Raw genomic sequence first — 27,298 nt, 5'->3', positions numbered from 1 at the left:
AGTAATGGGGGAATGTGTACAGGCATACAAAGAGGCTGCCCCATTAAGCGCCTATTTATTAATTATTCATCAAGGACGAGGCTTACGGGACAAAGAGGAGGGGTTAGTATTAGAGAATTAGACTTCCACTCCAAACTGTGAAGGTGAATGAAACTTTGAGGAGACTTGTTTGCAGCGGACAGCTCGAGCGGGAATGACAGTTGAAGTTGGTCATTTAGCAGCTTGCCTTTTATGAGTGGTCAGTGCCTTTACGCTATTGTCTGATTCAAAGTGGAGCCTCGGGGCTAGAGCCTGTGAACCCGTCTGACGTCGGCATGTCAGTCCAGCAGAAACATGTTCCTTGGGTGTAAAGTATTAAAACCTTCAGCCTGATGTCAGGGCAACCTGTGCATTATTTAATAAGCTGTTTCTGAGGTGAGAAGAAAAGCCTTTTTTTTCCCAGAAGATTTAAAGGAGTTGTTTTTGAAAGAATACCCCAGACAACAGCAGGATGAGTCTCTCAATGAATGCACCATATAAACAAATTATGTAGAGCTCAGTAGAAACACCACAGTCTCTGTGGACATGTTTGAAATGCCCCTCAGTCATTGTTTATCCAGCGTTATTGTCAGAATCTCACAAAGTCATCAGAATAGGTGCTTCACTGTTGAACTGGAAGGAAGAGGGGGGGGGTCCTTCTCTAAGTGGTTAAGGTGCTTCTTAGAAGGAGAACTTTGAACATGTAGCCAAATAGACACAAACTCCATTTGTTAAATTGCCTTGGTGTAATCTAGGGGCTCAACTTGACAGTATGTATAAACAGTGGTAAACAGGATCTACATGTGTTCCTTGATGATTCATATAATCACAGACAGTTCACTTTGACACTTAGCTGAGATATGCAATCAAAATGCTGACCAAATTCATACCTAAAAGCAATGTGGTTTTTTTTATTGCTGTTGTGTTGATTGGCAAAGTGCAGCTGTGTGTTGTTTCCGTGTTTCAGAATCTGTTCATATATCCAAAATGCATATCACCATTGTCACATTCTTCTGCATTCTGTTTGAAGAAGGACATTTGCTCAAAGCAGAGGGATTTTTAATTTTTTTTTCAGATGGCTAACACTACCACACTGAGCCACACTGTAACCGGTTTGAAACCTAACACACTGTACGAATTCTCCGTCATGGTGACAAAAGGGAGACGCAGCAGTACCTGGAGTATGACTGCTCATGGGACCACCTTTGAAACCAGTGAGATCCTCTCCTCAAAACACACACACACACACACACACACACACACTAAGAGAGGGATTATTCATTCTGTTTTGAATGAGGGTCTAGTTCTGGTGAATTTACCCTCTCTAATACTGGCTCTTGTGTAAATGCTTTGGAGAGCAGCAGCCAGTACAAGAGGATAATGTACGAAGCCTTTGATTTAGCAACTTCATTTTCCATCTTTACCTTCCACCCTCGTTTCTGATGAATCATACAGAAAGAATTACTGCTCTGCAGTGCTTTTCTCATACTACTTACTTATGTGCTAATATTTCAAAGGAGTAAAAGAGGCCCTCATTCATTGGGTAGCTAGGCACTGTGTCACCAGGCGAGGAAAAAGAGAAAAAAAAACAAAAAAAACAAGATTGCTATTAAAAGAAAATCTCTGCCCTTATGTTTTTAGTCCCCAGCTCTGCGCCCAAGGACGTCACTGTGGTGAGTAAAGAAGGGAGACCGCGCACCATCAATATAAACTGGCAGCCGCCTTCGGAGGCTAATGGGAAGATCACAGGTACTCCTATCTTAGCATTACGCTGGATTTGTTTTCACAATCATGACTCTCAGAGCGATTATTTTAACCAAACACTTCACAACAGGCTTAGCACAGGCCTGTTCAGATCAAACAATAACAGTAATTATCCTGATTGTCGTAATAATGGATAATTATGCAAAGTTTAATTTTAATTTTTTTTTTTTTTAGTTGATTGCTCACACGGCTTTACGATCGCTCATGTTTGTACTCTCTTGCTCTCCCTGTCTTTCCCTCCCTCCTTTTCTCCTTTCTTTTGCCCCAGGCTATATAATCTACTATAGTACGGATGTAAACGCGGAGGTCCATGACTGGGTCATTGAGCCTGTAGTGGGAAACAGACTAACCCATCAGATCCAGGAGCTCACCCTAGATACCACCTATTACTTCAAGATCCAGGCACGCAACTCCAAAGGCATGGGCCCCATGTCAGAGGCCGTCCAGTTCCGGACACCCAAAGGTAAATGAGGGAAGAGGAAGAGGATGAGGGTGGTTACTCTGTTAATTAACAGTCTGGTGACTCTAAAATCCAGTCTGCAGGTTACTTGTCATGCGAGTGCTTTTATACTTATGGCAAACCAATGACATGAAATATGTGTTGTCCACCTCTGCTGTAATAAATGGCTGTAATTTAGGTGAGAAATGTTTGCAGAAACACAGTGAATGGTTTACCAAACCGAACAGCATTGCTGAAATGGAGCTGTTTGTTGAATCCCTTCTAGAGAGAGAGAGACAGTAATCTGCAAGGTTTATCTAGACTTTTGCTGTGTATTTTCCGCTACAGAATGAACTTCCAGCCACATATTCAAGTTGTTTTTACTTTGCAGTGGTTGTAGTTTTAATGGACTCTGTCTGAGAAATAGTAGCCTGCAGCAGCTCTCAGGGCTTAAACACACTTCGCGTCTGAGGCTTATTAACACATTCACTGAGAAGTGAATGTGTTAATAAAGAGAGTTAATGAAGAGAGTTAATAAAGGAGAAATGCTGGTGGAAGTGAATGTGTTAATAAAGAATTAATAAAGGAGAGATGCTAGTAGAAATGATGGTGTTAATAAAGAGAGTTAATAAAGCGACGTTCTCTCATTATTGATGGATGGCATCAACATTTCTGCTGACAAGGCTGTAGTTTGTTCATTTATTGCTGGGCAATCAGTTTTATCCAATACCTACTGCTCGTGAAATACCAGTAGCCTGAAACAGGCTCTCTCTTTTTTGTCCTCAGACAAGGACAACTGATACACAAATGAGCAGTTTCACTGCTTTTCCGTAGGCATCTTTGTCAGGTTCCTTTTTATTTCTATAAACAGCCAGTAGAGGGGTTTCAGAGATTGAGGCAGTCCTGTACAACCAACAGACCAGTGCTGTTCTCTCTCCCCTGCCTTCCTTCCCCACTTCCCTCCATTCCCTGCTCTCCTTCTTCCCCACTCTAACCAGTCTGCTCTTTCTCTCTTTTCTTCCCCTTGCTCTTCACGTCTGGCCTGTTAAGCTGAACCCTCTGACAAAATGTCTAGCGATCAAGGTAATTATCTTTCTTTCTTTTTGTTCTGTCTATCTATCTATCTATCTATCTATCTATCTATCTATCTATCTATCTATCTATCTATCTATCTATCTATCTGTCTATCTATCTATCTATCTATCTATCTATCTATCTATCTATCTATCTAGCATTGTCATATAAGCAATTTGCCCTTAATCCCCAAGCAGTTCCTACCTGTGCCCTCAACTGTGTAATTTCTGAGGAAGCTAATGTTCAGATATAACTATATTTCATCACATATTGGTACTCTGACTGTTCCTCTGGCAGGAAAAGATAAGGATACCTAGCTAATATCATGGTGGCCAACCTATTCTCAATACTGACATTCTGCTTCCTAGAAGCAGGCAGCATTTTAAAGCGGAATTAAACTGTGAAATGTCAGTATGCTTTTGGCAAAGGCATCAGAAAATTGGTCGCAAATGTTAGATGTCCATGTACTGCACAGTTAGTTTCAACTGCATATGTTATTTTAAAAATATAAGAAAAAAAAATTAAGATTGTTCAGTAGGATTGTTCTGTCTCTGCTGTCAGTTGCTTTTATCTGTTCATGCAAAAAAACTCTTTCTGAACTGAAGAATTAGCGACTGTCTTTCATCATAAAGTTGCAAACCAGTACTCCTTGTAACAACTTGACATTCTCTCTATTGATTAATCAAATCTGTTTTTCTGTGTCTTTCTTTTAATAACATTGTTGACAGCAGGAACCCCAGTAAAACCTGGTGGACGTGCTGTTTTTCCAGACCGTGATTTGGGCTCCACCATTGGTGAGCCAATGGACCTTAGTCTGAGTTCTTTCAGTAGAGTCTCAGTGTATAGTCAAACATTGTCTTAGGGATAATGTTGACTTCACCAACAAGAAACAGAAGAATGTATTCTACAAACACTGCTAAGGTGGAAGAGATGCGTTAGCCTAATCTCTCTCTCTTTCTCCCTGTCTCTCTCTGTGTCTCTCTCTCTCTCTCTCTCTCTCTCGCTCTCGCTCTCGCTCTCTCTTTTTCTCTCTCAGGTAAGCCAGGGATCACAGGTAGCCATGAGAATCATATGCTACTTATTGTCATCATCATTTCTGTGGGAGCTATCACCATCATCTTAGTTGTGGTTGGGGCCTTCCTCTGTACCCGCCGCACCAACTCTCACCAGAAGAAGTGCGTAACACACATTCACACACACACACACACACACACACATACACACGCTGCTGTCCTATTTAACATTCTCTCAAAAGAATTTTTATCTTCTCCTCATTAGCTCTATATTTGTTCAGTATTAATATTAATCAAGTTTTGAAAGCTCACCTCAGAAAGTCTAATTGTTAAGCTAACATTTGCAAACAAAGTGCCCTTGCAACTTCTTTTCAATACTTCCAATACCTCAGGGCTCACGTAGGTGTCATGGTGGATGTGTAGAATAGAACTGGTTAAGTCATACCAGCAAACAGAAAGATTTCTGTAACTTTCCATGTGGGTGTGAAAAATTCATTAATCAGGGTTTTTTTTAATGTAAACACTGGTACAGTTGGTATAATTAGCACACAGTAGATAAAGCAATTGATTAGGTTTTTTTTAAGTTTTTTTGTTTGTTTGTTTGTTTTTTACATCCTGGTGAGGTTAGCTTCTGTCCTCTGTCAACTGTTCTCTTGGTTTGGGAAGGGCCAAAGAAACTGAACCGCTAATTTTAAGCTACTCTGACATAGACACACCTGATTCAGCTGTGCCCTTAATCAGCAATCCTCCAGTGATGTGAATTACATGTCTTAGTGCCATCAAAAGTGACCTAGATCCAGGAGTAGATGAAACTTCACTCATTAGCTCTGTCCAAGGGGAGTAACTAAGGTAGCTCAGGTCATGTACTTGGTAGGAGTATTTGCTGCATATGTGATGTCAGGGGTCCTTAATGTTAACTAATCCCATGCTATGAATGCAGACCAAACATGCTGTCAGTGTCGTTGTGTTCCAGGCCATTCATATTTTTTCATGTTTTTTGTCAGAGAAAACTAATATGAATTTTTGTTTCTCCTCATAGAAAACGAGCTGCCTGCAAATCTACCAACGGCTCTCACAAATACAAAAGCACCTCTAAAGACCTGAAGCCCCCAGACCTGTGGATCCATCACGAGAGACTGGAACTTAAACCCATGGACAAATCTCCTGACCCTAACCCAGTTATGACAGACACGCCCATCCCCCGCGCTGCCCAGGACATCGGTCCCGCTGACAGCTCGGCGGAAAACCCAAGCCACCAGAGACGCAACTCATACCGCGGTGAGAATACTCGATTAGCCACATGGGGATGGAAAGGATTCAGGAGAATGGGTAATCATAGCAGCGCTGAGGGGAAATCCCTACTGAGGGCTTTTTCAGTTATCAGGGCGTACTAAGGCGAACATTCAAATGGGCCTATGAAATTTCTTTTATATGAACATCAGAGGTGTTTTACAGATTTCGTGGTGTGTGTGTGTGTGTGTGTGTGTGTGTGTGTGTGTGTGAATTGCAGGCCATGACACAGAGGACAGTGCGTCTACAATGGCAGGAAGAAGAGGCGTTAGACCCAAAATCACAATGCCCTTTGATTCACAGCCTCCACAACGTGAGTTTTGTGTAGGATCCCAGAAAAGAACCATTCACACACACACACACACACACACACACGCACACAGAATGTGTGTTCTTTCACATCAGAAAAAGATGTCAATGTAAATCTCTCTCCTAAGAGTTTTCCATTTCTTTTTGAATTTTGAACTTCATCAGATGAGAAATAGAGGTGAGAGGGAGTTTGGTTATACCCCCTGAGGGATTACATTCTTCAACTTGATCAAAACAGCCTTTTAATGGTTGACTTGGTGTAAGCACCTAGCATAGATTTTTCCTTCACCTTCCACAAAAAATCGACAGTTTTTTCTTGGCGAACTCACACTGAATTCTGTTCAGTCGCAAAAATCATTTTGCTTTTCATCATTTCTCATCTTGCATGTTTAGAATGGTTCTTTCAACTAGATGTTAAATGTTAGATGTTAAAATCAAATTGTTTTATTTCTTTTTATCGAATTGTTTGTTTCATTTTTTAACCTGCTTCATTGAGCAAAGTATGCTCAATGAGATACAAAATATTAGTTTGACCACAGTGTCTTTTGGGCCAATTTCTGTATCTCCATAGTTAAACACATGAGGAATATTGACAGATGCATTTGTCATTGCGGTGCATTTGTTATCACTGTGTTTATTTGGTGTCATCCAGTGTGTCCATGCAGTATGTGTGCACAGCACACCTAGACATGTCTGATTTCAGCACCATCTCTCTCTCTCGCTCTCTCTTTCTCTCCTCACATGCAGCTGTGATAAGTGCCCATCCCATTCATTCACTCGATAACCATCATCATCATCACCACCACCATTATCATTCTGGTCTGGTAGCGCCTCCACGTGGCTACCTCCATCACCAGATCAGCCTGAGGGCTCCTGCCACCCCCAACTCCCCTTTAGACAAAGGCAGCTCTGCAGGTGAGACTGTACATGGCCATGTCACCTCCCAGCTCCTGGAGAAAGAGCTCCCTCCCAGAGACAGTCACATGACTTATCTATCAGTGCCCTCTGCTGCCATGTCCATGTTAATGCCGCTCATTCTCCTCCCTTCTCTGTTCTCATTTTGTCTTGTAGTCCATTTTTTTTTACAGAACTGTGTTAGAGAAATGCCAAAGAAGCTCAATTTCAGTGTTACTTCGAATTTTCCACAGTGTTTTCTGTAACCAGCACATGTATGCTTTGGGCTAATAGATGAAGAATATCTAGAAATGGCAATATTTCATGGAGTGGGATGAGGACAATTATGCAAATGGTTTAACACATCTGTGCTCATTGTCACAGCAGTTTCTGACCATATTATTCCCCAAATTATTTTAGTTGCTCTTGGTGGAGCTGTACTATATACTAATAGCACAGAAATATAAAGTATAAGGAGCAGTCTAAGCTGAATGGAATATGAAGCCAAATCAAGGATTAACCTCTGTATTTCTGATACCAAGCAATGGGATAGATCAACTTTAAAGGTTCTTCATATTGTATTGAATAGTGTCTGTTGGACGTGATTTCCAGTGAGTGCTCGGTCCCATACTGACTGATGTAGCTGTGTTTTGTGCAGAGTCGGTGAGGAACCCTGAACCTCCATCAACCTCCACCCAGGCCAGCAGCTCCACAGAGCTTACTGAAGTGGAGGCAGTGACGGAGCTGGAACCCAGCTTCAGCCAGCCCCCGACGGCTCACGTCAGGCCCACCCATCCACTGAAGAGCTTTGCTGTTCCTGCCATCCCGGCCGTGTCTGCTCACAACCCCACATACGAGTCTGCCCTCCCCAGCACACCTCTCCTCTCCCAGCCAGGTCAGTCACTGCTCAGCCACGTACTCCCAGAGGAATGGATGAACACTGTCTGCCTAAGCTTTCCAATACTCCTCTCTTTCGCTTCTTCTTTCCCTCTGTCTTATCTCTGTTTTGGTGAACGTATTAAATATTGTATTAAATGTTACTCTTGCTACATTCACCACTCATGCCCTCATTAGGATTGCTGTGGATCTATTTTCAGTATATGCAGTACGTAGGTGTGTTGTGATAAGAGTTGACTATCTGAGATGATTATTTATGAATAGGTTTCCGGCTTGTTGTTCACCTGTTCATCTGTTTCAGTTCCCACCGCCCAGTTGCACCCAGTAAAGACAGCCTCTATCGGCACACTGAGCAGGGCCCGTGCTCCCGTGGCAGTAACGGTGCCCAGTGCCCCCGACGCACCCGAAATGACCAAGATGCTCCCAGAGGCAGAGACAGTGAGTAACAAACACTTCTTCATTTTTCCTGCAGTAACCCAGTGTGGAGCATACAAACAGGGCCTCCCATAATCTCCACAGTGATGAGTCATACAAGGACAAGCCTAGCAGTAGAGTAATACTGAAATGCTGTTTGAATGCTAAAACTCATTCTAATTTGTTATTTGCTTTTTTTTTGTCTCTCCTCCTTTTTACTCTCCTTTTTTTAACCTTTGGCTGTTAAAATTAACTTGTAAAATCTAATTGAAATTAATAACGCACACAACTACGGAATGTCGTATTCATTTCAATTATCCCAAATGCTTGAACGCATGTTGCTTTGTGTCACGTTCCTGATATTTTACTCCTCAGTATCACTGACGTCATACCTCCTGAGTTCTTTCACTCTTCTAAGTCTAATAGTCTTCCACAAACCAAAGCATTAAAATCTATCCCCCATTCACCCACTACACTCCTTTTCTTTTCTCTCTGTCCATCTTCTCAGACCTGTTCCACCTCCTATCTGTAATTACCCACTACTTCTTTGTCTCCCTCTTTTCGTCTTTTGGCCTCTCCCCCCTTCACCCTGCACCCTGCTCACCCTGTTTGTGCTCATAACAGTAATCCAGTGACTTTTCCCCAGCCTTATGAGACGGACGAGCTGTCTGAGGAGATGGCCCACCTGGAGGGCTTAATGAAGGACCTCAATGCAATTACCACAGCCTGAGCCCAGCGCACGCCCATCAGAGAGCACACAGCCTGACATGCACGCACATATACATACATACACACGCATATACATACACACACACACGCACGCACCCTCTCAGGAACAGGACCTCAGTGTGGCATCATGACTTTTGCTCAGCTTTTCCTGCAGAGTATGCACACACACACACACACACACACACACAGTCTTACACACTTACATATATGCTCTCAGGACGTCTAACTAAGGGCGGAAAGAACTCGTGGCTGACCCTGCCTGTTTTCAGAAGGACCTGACCATTTTTTTTAAAGACACCCATCACTTTGTTTAAAAAAAAAAAAAGAAAAGAAAAAAAAGAAAAAAAGGTAAAAGGAGATTGAATTGTCAGTGATGTGCAGTGGAGGTGGATGCACTTCAAAGATTTTTTTAAAAATTCATTTCTTTCTTCTTTTCCTATGTTAATAAAGGGGGGAAGGGAGGGAGGGGGATCAGAAGGACTCTATTAGACACTATTTTGTACTTGTGAAAAAATTCGCCTGAGAAATACTGTCCAGTCCAACACTCCTGTTCTCTGGCGATCCTTTGGGACTGTAAGACAGTATTTCGATATTGCATTTGTGTTCTTATTCAGTGTTGTCGTATGCATACATAATTATATATATAAATATATAAATGATCATTTTTGTCCCTCTCCTTACATGTATAATTTGTACACATCATTTGAGTGAGCAATGTGTTCGTCTATTTTGTAACATTTATAGTGCCATGTCTTCTATGTTTCCTATATGTTTCTATGTATGACATTGTATACAAATGTATATGAAAGTGGTATTTGTTTTAATGGCCTCATATTTGGTTTGTTACTGAAGCTAATGGATGCCTGAATACAGAACTCTGTTGTGTCTCTTGGCGACCTCTCTTTTCATTGGAGAGGATGCTTCGTTGTTGTTCATGATTATCTATCTGTTTATAAGGGACGCTGGTAAATACATTCGTGAACATGCATTTACGTGCATTGGCTTACACGGGAACCTCTATGTGATTTCCCTGGGGCAAAACACTCCAGCGGATTTTTCCTAGGATTGTAAAACACCTCAAAAAAAACAGCAAGCCAGCCGTGTTATGTTAATGAAATGGTGCTCGCTCCGTGGCTGGCCGACCCAAGGCTGTTGCGTCTCGAGAAATCAAGACTCCTTACATATACGGCTGAAATCTTGCTACCTGACTCTTGTTCGACCAAGACAGCCTGAAGTGCAGTCAACTCCTTGTACATGGCTCTAAGATTTGGTTTTGGGAATACAGCAAGTGAAACTCTGGAGCAGTTGAAAGATGTTTTCTGCTTTCTACAGATTCTCTCCCTTTGGCAGAGGAGAAGGTTACGTGACGTGTGTCTCCTCTCTCTTGCATTCTGAGAAGTGCAAAGGTGTTAAAACTTTTTATTCGACTCCTGAAATGGACACTTTTTATATTCATGTTTTTTTGTTTGTTTGTTTGTTTTATATGAAGAAAAAACACACTGCTTTGTAAAACATTTTCAGTGTAAATTAAGAGAAGCGAAAGAAAATTAAATACTATGGTCATGTTATAAACTTGTCATTCCTCCAATCCTCTACCCAAAGAAAGATTTTACTGATAGTTTTTGCCTCTCGGTAAATGCGCTTTTATGTACAGTCACTCTTTCACACACATCACACACCATCATGAATGTCAATGTAACTGTAAGAAAATCTGCTGGTGAATAAAGTTGATGTTTGTAAATGTTAAGAATGTGGGAAAAAAAAGAAAGAAAAAAAAACAGATTCCGATCCATAAGGGAATGAACATTGTACAGTCAAACCTCATTTGCACTTTTTTTTTTTTAAAGTCTGCAAAGATTGCTGATGTCATGTCTGGTATAAAACGTATGTAACAATACTGTCATACAGAAAAGTCGGTAGATTTTTAATTATAACTTTTATTTAAAGGTAATTTCTTTTACTTTGAAATAAAATTGGAAGGCAAGTGTAATTTTTGTTATCAGGTGAGAAAAAATATTATTTCTTGCATATTCAGACTTGTTTTTCTCTGTATAGGACATGATGGGTTTTCCAAAAGAGGCAATAATGGAAAACACATGTTGTGACATTACCTCCAGGCCATTGTCACACAGGTTTTAATTCCAAACCTTTTATAGTTAAAAAAAAATCCACCAGTAGGGCCTTCATCATAATTTTTTCCACCTCCTCAATGATGAACTAATTTGGATAAATTTCTGAAGTGGAAAGCTCTGAATTAAGGATTTTATTTGGATGAATTGACTTTACACAAAACATAGAACCCTTAGAAAGTATTACGTTGTCTCATTATAGAGGGATTACATCATGCCATGTTGCAAATTCAGAAATAGATTTCCACGTAATTTTTTCTCTCCTTTTCAGCACGTGTACCTCTCTAAAGTGGAATAACTTCTCTGGTAAAGTTTAGAAAATTAATAGGAAGTAATAGGAAACTGAAAATGATAAACTGAAAGAAAATTATAAGGATTCTTCAGCCCCATGATTTGTCGCACCGTGTTCAGAAAGATCCAGTGTCCAGTTGGGAAGCCACTATGACTCTTGTGTGGAGTACACGCGTGGTCTGTGAAACTGAGACTTTTGCTTTCAGCAGAAATCCAGTCCCATAGCTTAATCGACCACTATGAAGGGAGGGGGGTGCAGGGGCGGGGGGGGGGGGGGGCACAGAGCTGTAGGGATTGGGTGGGCAAGTATAAGATATTAAAAATTCCAGGGTCAAATTCATCACTAAGAAGAGGGATAAATACAGAAGCACGCAGGCTTTTCTGAGCACATGGTGTCTGTCCAAATTCAGCAACCATTGTGAGAAAGAATGAGTAAACAACAAAATGGAAGAAATCCAGAGCTGTGATGGGAGAAAGTATCAACGGGGCCACCATCTCTTAAGAGGCCCATCCTTTTTATCTAATGCAGACATAACTCAGAAAACTTACAATTATTATTGCCATCACTGGAAACTGCAAAGTATTGTGTTATGGGTTTGGCTGAATACATCAGTGCATAGTTCAGTGCTTAATGTTTTGCTACACAATAAAACCTGTTTTGCACCTCTGACTGTTTGAGTGTGGTGCATTGAATCAGGGAATGCACTGAGTGAGTACATTAAATTAATAGTAGTAACACACACACACACACAAAATTACAGTTCTTCAGGAAAGATGAATACTCTTTGAAGCCCCCATGGATGCATTTTAATGCCATGTTAATATCAAAAGTTTAATACCAAAAGGAATGTTAGAACCAGAGGTCAAGAGTCAGAGATAAAGTTTAAATCAAAAACTGTATTTATTAATTTGCTCAAAAAACAAACAAAAAAAAAACTTTTGGTAAAATATTTATTAAGTTGAAATACATGGAATCGCACAATGAAAATGGAAAAATCATATCGATGACAATTATTGTTTTAAAAGAATGATCAGTTCATGTAACTTCTATCAACACTATTTATAAACTGTCTTAAGTTATTCAACCCTATGTAGTCAACTGTACTTAAACTTCTCACTTGAGTAAGGTGCAAAAAACCTTATGTAAATACACTTCTCTGCATGTAGAGGCGTCAATGAATTTTTCGTGACAGCAACAGTTCTCTAACCTACACTAATCATAAATCAATCAATATGGCCATAATAACGATCTAATTTTTAACTTTCTGATGTTTATTCTCACGAGACCTCAGCTCACTTTAGTCTTGGTTTTCATATGCTCACGGAGACTTGTGTAAGTGCTAAGGCAGAGGCATAAAGTCAAGTTCTAGGGGAAAAAAAAAGCATCCTTCATCAATAAGTCAAACATTTGCATGGAACAGGACTTAATTCTATAAGTGTAACATTTGCTGGACAACTTTTAATTCAATCTCATAATTTCAGATGCTTACTGCATCACTGTGTATCCATGCTCTGTCATGAAGGCACGCTTGATGCATAAGGCAAATTTACCAAAAAAAAAAAAAAAAATTATACATACATATATATATATATATATATATATATATATATATATATATATATATATATATACACACACACCAGATCATTTATATGCAAATATATAAACTGATCTGAGGGCAACTCTTAATATTAAAGAAGGCACATAATTTTGAGGTCATTAATTTGTATATTAATTATCAATTCTGCACTTAATGGCACTGTCAACCATGTCTAAGCAAGTTTCATGTTAAGTAAATGCTAAGTCTAACCTCACATATCTTTTAGAACTGCAATTTTCTTCAATTCCACATATTTAGACGGTTTTTTTCCAAGTCCCGTACCTTCCATGAAGCAGCGAAATGGGACAAATTACAATTAGAACACATACAGCATTAGCAGGTAGCAAAAAGAAAAAAAAAAAAAAAGGAGACAAAAACATACATACAAATATACACATAACTGTGAGCATTTTAACTTCATACCTATAGTTACACAAAATGGATGAAATTCCAAAGGTGAGGTTTAGCAGTCATTTGCCCAAAGCTGATTTGGTTTAGATCCATAGCCCTAAAGCAGCCACCGAAGCACCCAGGTGTTTGTGGAGCTGAGCTCTTTGGATCCGATTGACTGCGGTGCAGATGGCGATGTCTGGCCGTGGCCCGCTGCAGCTGGGCTCTAGTTCCTCTGGAAGCTGCTCTGAGCGGCGGAGGAGACTGCTGTGGATGCAGCACTTTGGAAAGCTCTGTTGGACATCACGCCTTGCGAGAACTCCTGCTGGGCCTTCTGGAAGCTGGCACCGGTGTGGCGGTAGTGAGAGTGCACCTACCAAACAATCCTCACAGTCAGTTCTCAAACCACTGTTCCCACCTTCCCAACCCCCCCCTCTCTAAATGCATACTACGCGCTGCATCATTTCTCCGTGTGGGGAGAGGCTGCTCTGGCGTGAGAGTGTGCGGTGTGTGCGTAAAATGAATGCCAAGACGAGTTCTTTGTCATTTTCAGATTCTATTACTTTGTGATCAGTCCTGTGTTGTTTGTTTTTTTTTATTTTATTTTGTTTTTGTTTTTTTCCTTTTGCTGTTCACCTGCCAGCAGAATAAAAAGATATCACCTTTCTTGCGACACTTACCTGTGCACCTGTTCCTTCCATCAGCCAGACACGCTACATTACACTGCCCTTAATACCATTTTATCCTATCAAGCATTGAATAAATGATGATTTTATATATAAAAGTTCCAGAACTCTTCATATATATAAAACGAGTTTTGGAACTTTCCACAAGTTTTGGTTCTGAAGATTTCATTGTGCTGTCCATTAGCTTTATGCGCTCTGTGCCGCTGTTCCTGCAGTCAGTGCTGGAGACCCTCAGGACAGTACTAAAACTCAAGATTCGGTGCATTAAAGAGCCTGGTGCTGCTCAGATGAAATGGGTGTGTTGGTACTGGGTTACAGGTAAAATGTCTGGTGGTCCTTGAGACTGGCTTTGGTTAACATTGTTTTACACTGCTGCTACATCACTGTATAAAATGACATAATGCAGACAAATGCATATTTATCTAAACTAAACTTCTGCTGTCTATAAGAAAGCACAGGAGAGCTGATGTGAAAGTGCTAAAATGCCTGTCACTAAAAGAGCTGTGTAGTCACTGTGATCCGTGAGGAGCGCCGTATGACCGTTCTAATCATTTAGTCATGCTTTGTGCTGCAGATATCAGAGCAAGCCTTAACACAGTCTAATCTACTAATCCAGTCCAACTATTACATTACCAACATAGGACCTATGGCCTATTATCCCAATATTATGTTAAAAAGACTACAGACATCATTGTCTTAAAATGGAGGTGCGTGGACAGTCTGCAGCCCGTGACCATGAGCATAAATGTAAAATGACAGACGTAGTTTTGCCGTGCGTAAATATACAGTTCTGATTCCTTTAAGAATGCTCACCATCTTCAGTAAGACGACGGACAGCGCAGCGCAGACTGTGAAGAACACGGCCACGACCATCATCACTATCCCCACAGCCTTATGGTCCCCAGAGAAGTGAGCCATGGCAGCAATCCAACCACTGCAATCCCCCCCCAAAAAACACACATAGCATTAGCTATGACTTCACACTGGAGTTCTAATGGAGTATACCCTTAATTTGATTTTCACTGTGAGAGGGAGATGCATGTATGAAGTCACGTATGAGAACAAAGAAAGACAGAAAGAAGGGAAAAAAAATAGGATATCAAATACACAGGGGTATGATATGGACATAGAAGTGAAAAGGATAAAAGCTGTACTTGAGCGGGAGGGGAAAAAAAAAAATCCAATTTCATGCCACAATCGCTTGAATCAAAAAGCTGCTTGATTTAGACTACTGATAAAATGCACAAGAGGACAGTCTGATGACTGCTGAGTAAAAATTCAATTTGTCCATTTTGTGCTATTTTCTGTCACAGAATAAAACAATTTGCTTTGTGGGCATCGTCCTGAACGGCTAATGGAATGCGAGACTGAGAGCTGTGTGCCAAACAAACCAAAAAAAAAAGAAAAGAAGGAGTTCAAATGCATTGTCGTACTAGCATATACAGGGCCAAACACTTACAGAGGAGTCATCAAGAGGCAAAGATCAGAGCGCTAAGCTGCAGAAGGACCTCTGTCACACAGATGGCAGGAGAAGAGAAGAGAGGAAAAGCAGAGCAGAAAAAGAGCATTGGAAGGCTGAAGAGAGCTCGCTCACACACACACACACACACACACACACACACACACACACACGACTCCAACTGCTCGCATACGGACACACACTCACCCAGGCACACGGAATCAAAGTGAGTACAGTGTGTGCAGGCTAATGTTGCTGTGTTCTTCGATCAGTATTTCAGAGATGCACCACACTCACCTGTTTCCCCAGCCAGGAATGCCAACAGTCTGAATAACAAACACGGCTATTTGGAAGAAAAAAACGAAGAAGTAGAAAAAGAAATTGAAGGAGCTGTCAGACCTACAAGGGAAAAGAAACAAAAGATAGATGAGAGATTCTAAAGTCCACTAAACTTGAACAAAACATTGTAATATACTTACTGACCATTACCGACTATGCATTTTCAGAGAGACATAGTTCCAAAGTTAATACAACGTAAGCATATCCTCTAAAAACCTATAAACGACAAGACAAAGTCCATTTTCATATCCTCATTTTGGACAATGCTTTAATCTGACTCTTTATATGACAAAGAGACAATGTTTCAGTCGACCCACATAAAGAGGAGTTCTGTGAATTCACCGGGCTTGTCTTGATGCTCTCTCAGCCTCTCAGGCTCTCTAGCCATTACTGTGACAATATTTAGTGGTTAATATATCCTCTAATTCCTTGTGTCTAGCTCTGTGTCCTACTGTTACGATTAGAGAACACTTCATAGCTCAGACACAATCTTAAATTGATTCTGTAGGAAACGAGAGATAAGATTATGGAGTCTTTGCAGGGGAAAGGATAAATAAGACAATAGAGCCTCTGTTGAGATATGAGACTCACCTGAAGGCCTTGTAGGCAGGTCTGAACCAGCAGAGGAAGGAGCATGGGCTGAAGAGGACAAACCAGAGGATTGAAAGGCCAAAGTCCACGCCATTGTTTGAGTTAGTGGTGAAGGCAGCCAGACAAGCCAGCAGGTTCAGAAACAATGTCACACAGTGGACTAGAGAGAGAGAGAGAGAGAGAGAGAAAAGAGAGAGAGAGAGAGAGAGAGAGAGAGAGAATGTATCGGGTTTGAAGAGTCTTGCATACAAACACACAGGGCTGGTGATGGGCTTATGGCGTACAACATAAATTACGCAGTTTCCTGTTCTTCCTCTTTTTTTTTGCTAACAGGGTCTACTCAAAGGGAAGCATTAAGGGACTGGTACGGCAGTGATCCTGAGGCTGACAGATGTACATAAAACGTGGGCCCTGCTCGCGAACCCTTTCACAGGGTCCGCATTGTCCTAACTGCAATTCCAGTTTGGTTCAGCACTTGTTAGAAACTATTTTCCAGCGTTTCATGAGCTAAATGTATCTTAGCAGTACCGTTACGAGGACAGGACAAGAGGCATTATGTGTAGACAGGGATTTTAGGGACTTAACAATGGGGTGAACTAATGGCTGGAGACTCACTGTTTATTGAGCCAACACTCCGTGAAATAAAGTGAACAATGACTCTGACTAAATAGAGGCAATGATGTGCAGAGAGATCATAAAAAGCATGATGACCAAACAATCTCCATGGAAAATCATTTTTCCTCTTTTCTTCGAGAGGACATACACCCACACAGTCGTTAATAAGGACCAGGGGTGTCAACATTTCAGAACTAATAAACAATTTAATGGTTTAACTCTCTCATTTTATTCACTTTTTGTGGTCGTTTTTGCTGTAGGCAGTAACATCAAATTCAAAACCATAAATTCTGAAGAAAAGTTAACAGAGGCTGCAACTATACTACAACTCTATATTTACAACAAGCAGAGCTTCTACTTACACATCCACAGGTAGTACAGCATCTTGCACAACCTCTGGTGCTCCACTGGGATTTCCTCAGAAAAGTCCTGGTAGAAGCATGGCTTTATGGGAAAGCTCCTAGGGAGAGGCGGCCAATTGTTTTCTCTGCCTAGAGAGACAAATTATGGCAGCTGTAAAACAAATCATTCAATCCAGGGTGTGTCTTAATACAGCATATGTGGAAAGTTCAGCACCGAAAAAGGTCAAAACACTGTGGGAAGGCTCCACATCTCCAGAAAACACTGGATGTTATATCAGTGTATGTGACTGTACTCTATATATATTTTGATGTTAATAGTAGGGTGTGGGTGAGTGAGAGGCCAGTTTTACTCAGAATGCTATGATAAATAAAGTTACATGTTCCTATAACTGTGTTGCAAAGGGAGCCCTTGCTCCTGTAATTGTTACACATGAGAACTCGGCCTTCTGCTTTGTTAACCGGGGACTTGTGGCTCCTGTAACTGTGAATTCTCAGAAAGCGGTGTTGGTGCAGTCGGCCGTGGCAGCGCGGGGCTTTAGAGAGCCGTGTTAATGCTAATAAAACTGCGTTACAGTACCAGTACCAGCGGCGGCTCCTCTGTTCTGCAGTTCTTGTTCTCTGCGGTCTAGCTCTGCAGCCTTCCTCTCCAGCTCCTCCTGCTGTCTCAGCAGGTTGGCCTGTGCAGCGGCAGCCGTGGCCTGTGGACCAAAAAGGTAAGAAAAAAAAAAAAAATCAGACTGCAGTGCCACCATGAGGACACACGACACAATACAAGTCACAGAGCAAAACCCAAAACATTTTATAAACTACTTAATGGTAAAAAGAAAAAAAAATATATATATATATATATTATTTAAAAAAACCTGTGGTCACAGTTTCTTCTTAGGAAACCTAACAACATTTCTGTTTCTGTTTGTACATGGCTAGATATCTCTCCATAGACTCCTGGTGTGTGTAAACCCAATGCTGACCTGAGGGCTAGGCTCCACAGAGGGCTGCAGCACTGCAGGCTGGGACGGGGCAGCAGAGGCAGGGATGGTGGTGCCTGTCTGATTATTCTGGAACACAGAGGCGGCTGAATAAGGACACTCTGTTCAAAACTACCAGAATGGTAAAAAGAGAACGTGGATGTGTCTAAAGAACAGAGCTTCTTACTGCAGTGCTGTCTGCAAAAGGGTTGAATTGCGTTATCTGGTCCGCTCCAGAGTTGGTCACCTGTGTAACTGAAGGATCCTGAGAGAAATATCAACACGGTTATGAATTATTCTATCAGGATAGTGTTACAGTGCAGAGTAAAAAAAAAAGTGTTCATCATCAACAAACAGAAGACACTGAAAGGCAATGGACCAAACAGCTCATTTCTACTGTATATTTATACATGCAGGAACATTTCTGGAGAACAATATCATAGGGTACTTCATGCTTCTGTAAATGAATTATTGAAAACATCCAAATATTTGTACTGAGTAACTACAGACAGACCTAGAAGGCTCACCTTAAGCAAACCATTATCAATGATTAAGAGTGTGACGTCAGACTAACACTGATTTCCAGCATCTTAAGTTTCATGATAAAGTAAAAAGTATGGGGAGAGAAGACTCTTCAAGGACTCCACAGGAGGTGAGTTTAATGTTTGTTTAAGGTGGCAACAGTAAACAGTAAGAGGAGGAATGAATCCTATAAAAGGTCTAAAACAGAACAATAAAATAAATATTACTGTAGCGGAGAAGGAATTGTGTGTTCTTGTAGCTATATGAGTTGAGGAGAAACTGAGAACCTCTCCTCTCCTACAGGTAGACTAATGTCATGTGACATGACATTCCCAGCTCTCCCACTCACGGCATGAGTCATTAGGGAGGGTATTTACACACCTGCTGGCATTCTCATGGCCAACCTGACTTCTTGTTCTCAATAGGTTCTCACACGGTTACATCCGCACATATAAACCTAATTTAATCTGATCAACAGGTTTAGCATGTATATTATGATAATGCACTGGCATGGCATTCGCGTAGCCTAACACCATGTGACGTTCAGGTTTAGTCTGGAGCCAGTTTACAAGTCAACACAAGTCAATCTCTAACAAACACCAGTGTTTTTCTTAGATTGCACTATTACTATTTTTTTTATTAGTAGTAGTATTATTATTGTCAAACAATACATAAAACTGCAGGTATTCAAGGCAAATATTTATCAGCAAAACCAACAAATAAAAGTGACACACCACTGTTTTTTTGGGTTTTTTTTCAAATCAACTCAAATAGTGGCTAAAGTTCTGAATAATCTTTGCACTTTGCTGAAATGTCAGATTGTTTGGAGGCAGTCCACTGTAAAATCTAGTGAGTTTGATCTGAGTCAAACTTGGAGGGACAGAGGAAAGGAAACACAGAGAAAGACAATAAAAGAACAGTCATACAGAAATATTTTAATGGATTTTTTAAAAATTAACTTTCAGCCAGTAGACACAACCATACTGATGCCTGCTACACATTAAAAAGAACCCTTGAGCCTCAAAGCTCAAAAGCCAAAGGAAAAACCAAACCCAGTTAAACCACTTAAACAAAATGACTCTTTATATAGCCCACAAAAGTATGCATTAGACACACAGTAAATATCTAATGTACAATGGCAATCAGACAAAAAAAGCACGCAAGCTGACCTAAACCAGTGGCACTTGAAGGCTTTGTTCAACCCCTCTCTGAAATGCAATCAAATTTGAGAATCGAATATAGTTCAGTGAAAGGTGCAATTCATTTGTAAAATAATCAGTCTACATCACTGCACCTCAGCCGTAAAGTTGATGAACGTTTAGTCAGTTGTGATGAAAATATATTAGTATTTTGAGGCCTTGTTTGCTTAACAATAAAGTACACCATAGAGTGTAGCTGATTCTGTATGTGCCTGAAGCAACAGAAGTCACATGCTTAGATTTATCATCTCACACGAGCTCTGAAAACACTATGAGGTCACCCACACAAGCAGAACTTTTGCCTACTATCATGTATTTATGCGCCACATTATCAAATGACCAAAACCACTCATGCAATTTATGCTCACGCCCTCCAGTCAGTACACAGCAATGTGATATTGCAGAGTATCATACTAAATGTGAGAGATATTATGAAATCTGAATATTAGATCTACTGTTTTAATCACTGCAGGAATGTCAATCCAGACTACTTGTTTTCTACTCATAAAACGTGGCAAACTGATAATGTGTTGAGAGATATGTTAACACGAATCATCACAACTCAACGAAAAAATCCTCTGCATTATCTTATAAAATACAGATAGATTTGATAGACTTTAAAAGGGATTGCTGAAGACAACATTTGGTCAGACAGTGATTCAGTGATGGTCTTGACAGTGCACCTGGTGAAATAATCGTGGGTTTGTTATTAAGACCACCATTTTAAAGGGAATTCTTTACACAGTAAGACTTCACATTGTGAGACTTCTCATTGGAATAAACGAGAAAGTCACATCACTTTCGATACCACAGAAGAGTCTCAACGAAGAGGTGAGAGCTCAAAGCCACGATGTTTGAAAAGGGCCGAAACAAGGTAATCTGACAGAATCCCAAACGCCTTTTAACATTCCCTTTCTCTATTTATGTGACAAACTAAGGTCAACTTCCTACAAAGCTTGAAACTCCACCCTACTTTCGTGAAAAGACACCGAATCACTGGCCAAAAGGACGTCAATCATAGAGTTCGGTTACATTTAGTTGCCTGGACCTAAACCAACCTCTATATCAACTGGTTCCTGGCGCGGCGTCTCGTTTCAAACCAAAGTTAGACTGAAAGGCTCAAGCTTTTTATACTCTTCTTTTGAAAGAAAATGGCTTACCTGAAAAGGATTGACATCAACGGGGTTTTCAAACGGGTTACTGTCGAATTCCGACATATTCACAAAGTTTTGAAGCACTTCCAGAGAGATAGACACTGCGATACCCTAGCTGTCGGAAACGCTCCTGTTCCTTGCTCCACTTCCGTAGTTGAGAAATACTGCGCAGGCGTCCTGATCATGACAAAACGATACGAACGTCACCGCTGAATATCCTGTACAGTTTCATTCTATAAAATTATTCCAGAAACAGAGAGTTAAAAAACACATAGTTTAAAAAAAAGCGCCCACGCGATATTTCCAACTACCACGCTGACTAATGGGTTTACACTTACTGATGTATTGGTGATCTACGAATATCAACTAGGTTACATAGAGACTACACTCAATCCGTAAATTATTCCCTTATTTTTCCCAATTTGACATATTTTATTAGCCAGCATCCAGCTCCTAGTCAGAAATTACTTTTTTTTTTTAACCAGCGTTCATATTTCGAGCAGTGACGTCACAGCCACCGTGGTATCCGACGTCGTAGACATGGAGGAAGTAAGAGGTCAGCCTCTTTCACATATTGACTTATTTTTTATTAATTATTTTTCCTGAGTTATACATAATGCCATTGTGCAGCGTATTAAAGACGCGACCGGTCGTAGAGCATGTCATTTTTAGGACGTCGCTACCATCAGCATATCGCTATTGATTAATACTCAGTAACGCTTACTTCCCTGTAGATATCCTTTTCAGAGCCAGGATGCGAATAACCTTTTCTAAAAAAAAAAAAAAGAAAGAAAAAACCCGAGTAGCTCTCGAGTCAAACGCTCGTCGCGATGGTATCTTTAAAGGTGAACTTTCAGCGGTACATATGGTTGGAACAATATTGTGGACATTAATGTCTTTTTTCCCACAGTATTCCCTCTGTCCTGCGTGGTCCAGCAGTACGCATGGGGTAAAGTAGGATTGGATAGTGAGGTGGCTAAACTAGTAGTGGGTGGGGACCCACAGGCTTCGATTGAAGGTGACAAACCCTATGCTGAGGTGAGAGTTCAATTCATCCCGAACTTTATTATTATTTATTTATTGGTTCTTTGATCTGGATATGTCAGGTGTGAGTTCAGTTGGGGCATTTGACTACACTTAGGGCTGAACGGCATGCCAAGTCACAAGTAGTTCTTAATATAGCTCGTGTAAAGGTCAGAGAATGCTGACAATAATCTAGCGACCTGTGGCATTCATGTTATGGGATGATGTCATTCACAGCTCTCATCCATAAAAACAAGCTGTTCACTTATACAGAAATGTTCCTAGGTTTATTATGTTCAGATGCATTCACTATAGCTACTGTTACCTGAGTAACCATTTGTCTGTGTTTTGTTTTTTTTCAGCTGTGGATGGGAGCTCACCCCAAAGGTGACGCTCTCATCAAAGATAACAGGATATCTCAGAGGACTCTAGGGCAGTGGATCGCAGACTACCCTGGTTGTTTGGGTGCAAAGGTCAAAGACACCTTCCATGGACAGCTCCCCTTTCTCTTCAAAGTGCTGTCCGTGAATACTGCACTATCCATTCAGGCTCATCCCACCAGAGTAAGTCTGTAGAGGGAACGGTGCTGTGCAGTCCAGACAATATGAAAGTTAACCATAGCAATAACGCAGGGAAAGGGAAAATGCTTCCGTATGAGAAGTTATGGATGCTGGGACTGTCAGTCCATGAATTTCATTTGATGTTTTGGTCAAGTTTGGAGCTAATCTTAGGACCTTAATATAAAGACAACTACTAATACATTTTTACTCATTTATTAAAAAAAAATCCTGAATTTGAAATAATACCACAATCCAAATGAATAAATTATTATTTTGTCACTCAGCAACACGTAATGTGAATTCCATTTCCTCCTCTCTTTCAGGAGCTGGCAGCACGACTTCACGCCCAGTTTCCTGAACACTATCCTGACAACAATCACAAGCCTGAGATAGCCATCGCCCTCACACAGTTTGAGGGTCTCTGTGGCTTTCGGCCTGTGGAAGAAATCATCGCCTTTCTTAAATGTGAGTGCCGCGAAAAGAGTGTCATTTACAGCGATACGGCATGACCTCCAGTATATCAGACGACGGTGACTGCATCAGCCTGTGCCTAATCTTTGCTTGCCTCACAGGTGTCCCAGAATTCCATGCTCTGGTGGGTAAGGAGACTTCTGAGGAGCTTCAGAACAGTGTGGGAGATCCTGCCCGTACCTCCCTCGCTCTAAAGAAGTGCTTTACCAGGATGATGAACTCTGAAAAGAAGGTTTTTGTGGACCAGCTCAATATGCTGGTGAAAAGAGTCTCAGAGGAAGGTAACTGAATTGTACCAGAAACATTTATCACATATTCATTTGAGCTGGGATAATAATATGTAAATAAAACAACACTTGGATCTTTCCACTGTAGATTGTACTTAGCAACACTGCATTGTTCATAATGCAGTGGAAATATATTGAGACATAAACTGGCATTATGCGCTTTCTAATGTTTAATATTAATATTATTTAATAATATATGTCATTCTCCTGCCAGCGGCTGCGGGAAAAGACATTTCGGGAAGCAACGGTGAACTGTTGCTACGGCTACACTCTCAGTATCCAGGCGACATTGGGTGCTTCTCTATCTACTTCCTGAACCGCATTATTCTCCGGCCAGGAGAGGCCATGTTTCTGAGTGCCAATGAGCCACATGCCTACCTAAGCGGAGGTTAGAGCTTAGCAGGCTCCTTTTTAATGAGCATGACATTCGATTAATATCTAAGCTCCAGTTGTATTGTCAGCATCAACTCTACATCTGGAAATATCTTTTTGCATGACTCAGAACAACACACAATGACGCCTACAAGTAGAGTTTCCCGGCACAGCTTTTAAATTCAGTTCGGCACAGTATTGTTGTTCACAAAAAAAAAATTTTTTACTTTCGTCTTTTCATACAAGTCTTTTGATACGACTCTAAAAATGTAACGTCCGCCCATATTTATCTCAGGTGTCTTAAAGCTATTGTGTCACTGCATAATATGACACGTTTACTGACACTTTTTATGTTTCTGTTATTTCTCCACGCCCACCAGACTGTGTTGAGTGCATGGCTTGTTCAGATAACACAGTGCGTGCCGGACTGACTCCGAAATACATTGATGTGAACACGCTATGTGAGATGCTGAACTACAAGCCTGCACCGGCCAGTTCCAAAATCTTCCCCTGCGTACAGGACTCCTCAGACCCCTGTGTGTATCTGTATGACCCTCCTATACCTGACTTTACAGTCATGAGAATACAAGTAAGTAAAATTTAGCTCACGGAGTTTGCAGACCCTCATAACAGTGTTTCTTATGTTTTAACATTGTTACCTCCATAACAATGCTTCCCTCACTCAGTTTGAATTTTGTTATTTGAATTTGGTTTTGTAAATTTGCAAGCTCTCGGTTTAAACGTTACTGGAAAGGACTACAGAGTTCGGGCTACAAATGGCTCAAGTACACAATTAGGCATTTCAAAACAGTCTGGGATTGTTAATAACAATACAGATCAGGCAAAATCATGAAAATCATGGCCATTTCCAAGCGCGGCTATTGTCTTGTTAACCGACCGCTCGGATCATAATTTAATGAATCAAATGTGCTACTGACAGGCAAAAAAGAACATGCGTAATATTTTTTTTCTAATTATGTTTAAGGTCCAACATTTTGATTTATGAATATTCTCCTCACCTCTGCAGGACTTAAGTCTTAAATCTATATGTATAACACAGGTGACATGCAGTTGCAGATGCAGATATAAGGATGGGTGTTTATTTTTCTGGACATACTCTCTCTCTCTCTGTTCAGGTGCCCTCCTCAGTTAAGCAGTACACTGTTAGTCCATTAGACTGTGCCAGCATTCTGCTGGTGGTCCATGGTGAAGCATCTGCTACCTCTACAGCTGCTCTCTCTGACATAACCCTCAGACGAGGGTCCGTCCTCTTCATCTCGGCCAATGAGAGCGTCTCTTTGCATGTGACCTCACCATCCGGAATGACAATGTTCCGGGCCTGCTGTCTCCTCTAGCCTGAAATATCCTTTAGGTTTGTTTACCTTCATCTCAGCCGCACAGGCTCCGTAGGAGTAAACACCCTAACTTTGCTGCATAGATCAGAGATAGATCACTGACCCTAACTCTATCGTTATTGTATTGCTGATTTTATTCAACTGTTGTCCATTGTGAAATTTAATGATACATTTAAGGACAGATGAACACCTACAGTACACACACACACACACAAATACACATGCGCATACACATACACACATATTTGAGACATATATGTTATGTTGAGTTATGTTGTTTTCCCTTGGTCATTTCCTTGTTTCTTTGGTTGAGGTGCTAGACTAAATGATGTCTGATGAAACAGAGATTATTTTAATGTTGATTCTCTCTCTCTGTGTACTGTAAGGTGTAAAATATCCCACATAATCACTGAAATTGGCAGAGATGCTCACAAGTCATTTTTTGCACATCTAAGTCTCAAGTCTTTACTTTGAGGTAGAGTCCAAGTCAAGTCTCAAGTCTTTGAGGGGCAAGTCCAATTGAAGTCTCAAGTCTTTGGTCACAAGTTCAAGTCAAGCCTCAAGTCTCTTATGGTTGTAATGAGCATTCTGTCATCTGCTGCATGCCATCCGGTCTGATTAGAACATTGCATTGCTATATCTAAGGAATTCAAAGCATGTACTGCGTTAGCATACAGTGTCAGCATTGATTAGTTGTTTGGGGTATGATCACTTTAAAAAGGCTATTGCAGTGCAATATGAAAAGAAAATACACACACTATGAAAGCGTTCCTGGAAACTGGTTGAGCAAGACACAAGTCCATCCCTAGTTTAATTTTTCTAGTGTATTTTATGGCCAACAAAACTCTATGTTTCTTTATCAAAAAGAGAAAAAAACCAATTTTAATATTCTTTTTAGCTAGGAGAGTACCATTAATGATAAAGTAGTTGTGCATGTCTTCAAAAAACTTTTAATTGAACTAACACGCATTTGTGTTTCTTATTTTTAAACATATATAGTCATAATTTGAGAATATGTAGATGCATTGCACGTGTGCATTTAATATCACTTTGACATTGTACCAGGCTAAGTGTGGAGGTGGTTTCGTCTTTTGGTTATCGGGTATTTGCACTAAGATTGGTCGTGAGAGAAACGTGCTGACTGCATCTCCACTTCTGCTGACTTGAGCCTGTGCACTCAGTTCTTAAAAACTCATGCCATGTATAGAGACAGGTTGAACAACTCCAGGAAGGATCTGTTACATTCACCTTACACAATGACACTTTTCTAATGTAAATAATTAGTATTTACAAGATCAGAAAAAGTGGGATGAAACAAGTCTTAACGGCAATGCTTCTTGAGTGAAACAGACCTTCAAGGACCCCAACAGTTTTGTGCAAGTTACAAGTTTTTAGTGGTTCTTTATACTTAACTGCCAATGACATGACTTGAAGATGAAGAAAGAAGAAGCCAGTACGCCGAACAATAGTTTATTTACTTGTTACTGGCTTTATTTCCTCCTTAATTTAACTAGCTATACTACTCTAAAGACCAGTGTTTGCACAAAAGAGTTTTGCACTAACATTTGAATAGTACATTAAAAATGAGGGAATATGCTGTCAACAATCATCCTGATTTTATTTATTGTATACTTTGAACATTGAGGCTACTGAACAAAGCACAGGTTTGGGGTACGTTAGGGTAACTGAATGGGCTGAAAGATGTACAGGGTATAACAAGGTATAAGGAATATAATCTCTCCACCCTAAATAAAGAACAGATAAGATGGATTTCTAATTATTGTTTAAAGATATGTCACTGTCCTTTACTTGTTTGTTCAAATGATTTGACTGGTGACTACATACTTGGTTTGTGTTCTGCCTCTCTCAGAATTTGCTTTGGATAAAAGCGTTTGCTGAATGAATAACTGTAAATGTGACGTATTTTAATGGTTCAGTTATCCTGTTTTGTGAAAAAGCTCTGAGGATCTGGATTTGATTTTCAAGACTGTGAGCATTTCTCATATACTGGTACCAAAAGCATGATCTGGCATCTTATACTCCAGCATGAGTCTGTAAAGAGATATTGCGCATTTAAACCCAA

General features: G+C 40.5%; 3 protein-coding genes across 7 annotated transcripts in view; 2 read left to right on the top strand and 1 right to left on the bottom strand.

Annotated features, from left to right (window-relative positions):
* Window positions 1-8,842, top strand: part of neo1b (neogenin 1b) — a 75,249-nt gene extending 66,407 nt beyond the window's left edge. The window contains exons 18-29 of the mRNA XM_030774921.1: window positions 1,094-1,232; window positions 1,660-1,767; window positions 2,051-2,245; window positions 3,272-3,304; window positions 4,024-4,089; window positions 4,332-4,470; window positions 5,348-5,586; window positions 5,819-5,911; window positions 6,655-6,822; window positions 7,460-7,696; window positions 8,000-8,136; window positions 8,759-8,842. Of these exons, the coding sequence (XP_030630781.1) occupies window positions 1,094-1,232; window positions 1,660-1,767; window positions 2,051-2,245; window positions 3,272-3,304; window positions 4,024-4,089; window positions 4,332-4,470; window positions 5,348-5,586; window positions 5,819-5,911; window positions 6,655-6,822; window positions 7,460-7,696; window positions 8,000-8,136; window positions 8,759-8,842 (1,638 nt within the window). The remainder of the gene's footprint in view (window positions 1-1,093; window positions 1,233-1,659; window positions 1,768-2,050; window positions 2,246-3,271; window positions 3,305-4,023; window positions 4,090-4,331; window positions 4,471-5,347; window positions 5,587-5,818; window positions 5,912-6,654; window positions 6,823-7,459; window positions 7,697-7,999; window positions 8,137-8,758) is intronic.
* A 4,111-nt stretch (window positions 8,843-12,953) lies between these two features.
* On the bottom strand, window positions 12,954-21,274 carry scamp2 (secretory carrier membrane protein 2). Of its 4 annotated transcripts, XM_030773812.1 has the most exons (10): window positions 21,154-21,274; window positions 18,463-18,537; window positions 18,276-18,353; window positions 17,869-18,002; window positions 17,787-17,794; window positions 17,305-17,433; window positions 16,328-16,487; window positions 15,695-15,796; window positions 14,752-14,872; window positions 12,954-13,625 (listed from the first exon to the last, which is right to left on the bottom strand). In XM_030773812.1, exons 1-10 carry the CDS (start codon window positions 21,208-21,210, stop codon window positions 13,479-13,481), a joined length of 1,011 nt encoding a protein of 336 aa, XP_030629672.1. In that variant the 5' UTR covers window positions 21,211-21,274; the 3' UTR covers window positions 12,954-13,478. The 4 variants fall into 4 exon arrangements, with proteins under 4 accessions (XP_030629672.1, XP_030629671.1, XP_030629673.1 ...); XM_030773811.1 differs by lacking the exon at window positions 17,787-17,794 and having other exon boundaries at window positions 17,882-18,002; window positions 18,276-18,362; window positions 18,460-18,537; XM_030773813.1 differs by lacking the exon at window positions 17,787-17,794 and having other exon boundaries at window positions 17,888-18,002; window positions 18,460-18,537.
* A 405-nt stretch (window positions 21,275-21,679) lies between these two features.
* Window positions 21,680-27,288, top strand: mpi (mannose phosphate isomerase). Of its 2 annotated transcripts, XM_030774034.1 has the most exons (8): window positions 21,680-21,703; window positions 22,058-22,185; window positions 22,533-22,733; window positions 23,054-23,195; window positions 23,303-23,482; window positions 23,703-23,876; window positions 24,241-24,449; window positions 24,997-27,288. In XM_030774034.1, the coding sequence occupies exons 1-8, from the start codon at window positions 21,688-21,690 to the stop codon at window positions 25,213-25,215; spliced, it is 1,269 nt and encodes a 422-aa protein (XP_030629894.1). In that variant the 5' UTR covers window positions 21,680-21,687; the 3' UTR covers window positions 25,216-27,288. The 2 variants fall into 2 exon arrangements, with proteins under 2 accessions (XP_030629894.1, XP_030629896.1); XM_030774036.1 differs by lacking the exons at window positions 21,680-21,703; window positions 23,303-23,482 and having other exon boundaries at window positions 22,048-22,185.
* Window positions 27,289-27,298: the final 10 nt, after the last annotated feature.

Source organism: Chanos chanos, chromosome 5 (assembly GCF_902362185.1).
Source record: "Chanos chanos chromosome 5, fChaCha1.1, whole genome shotgun sequence".
Classification (NCBI taxonomy): Eukaryota; Metazoa; Chordata; class Actinopteri; order Gonorynchiformes; family Chanidae; genus Chanos; species Chanos chanos.
This window is presented reverse-complemented; position numbering and strand designations above follow the sequence as displayed.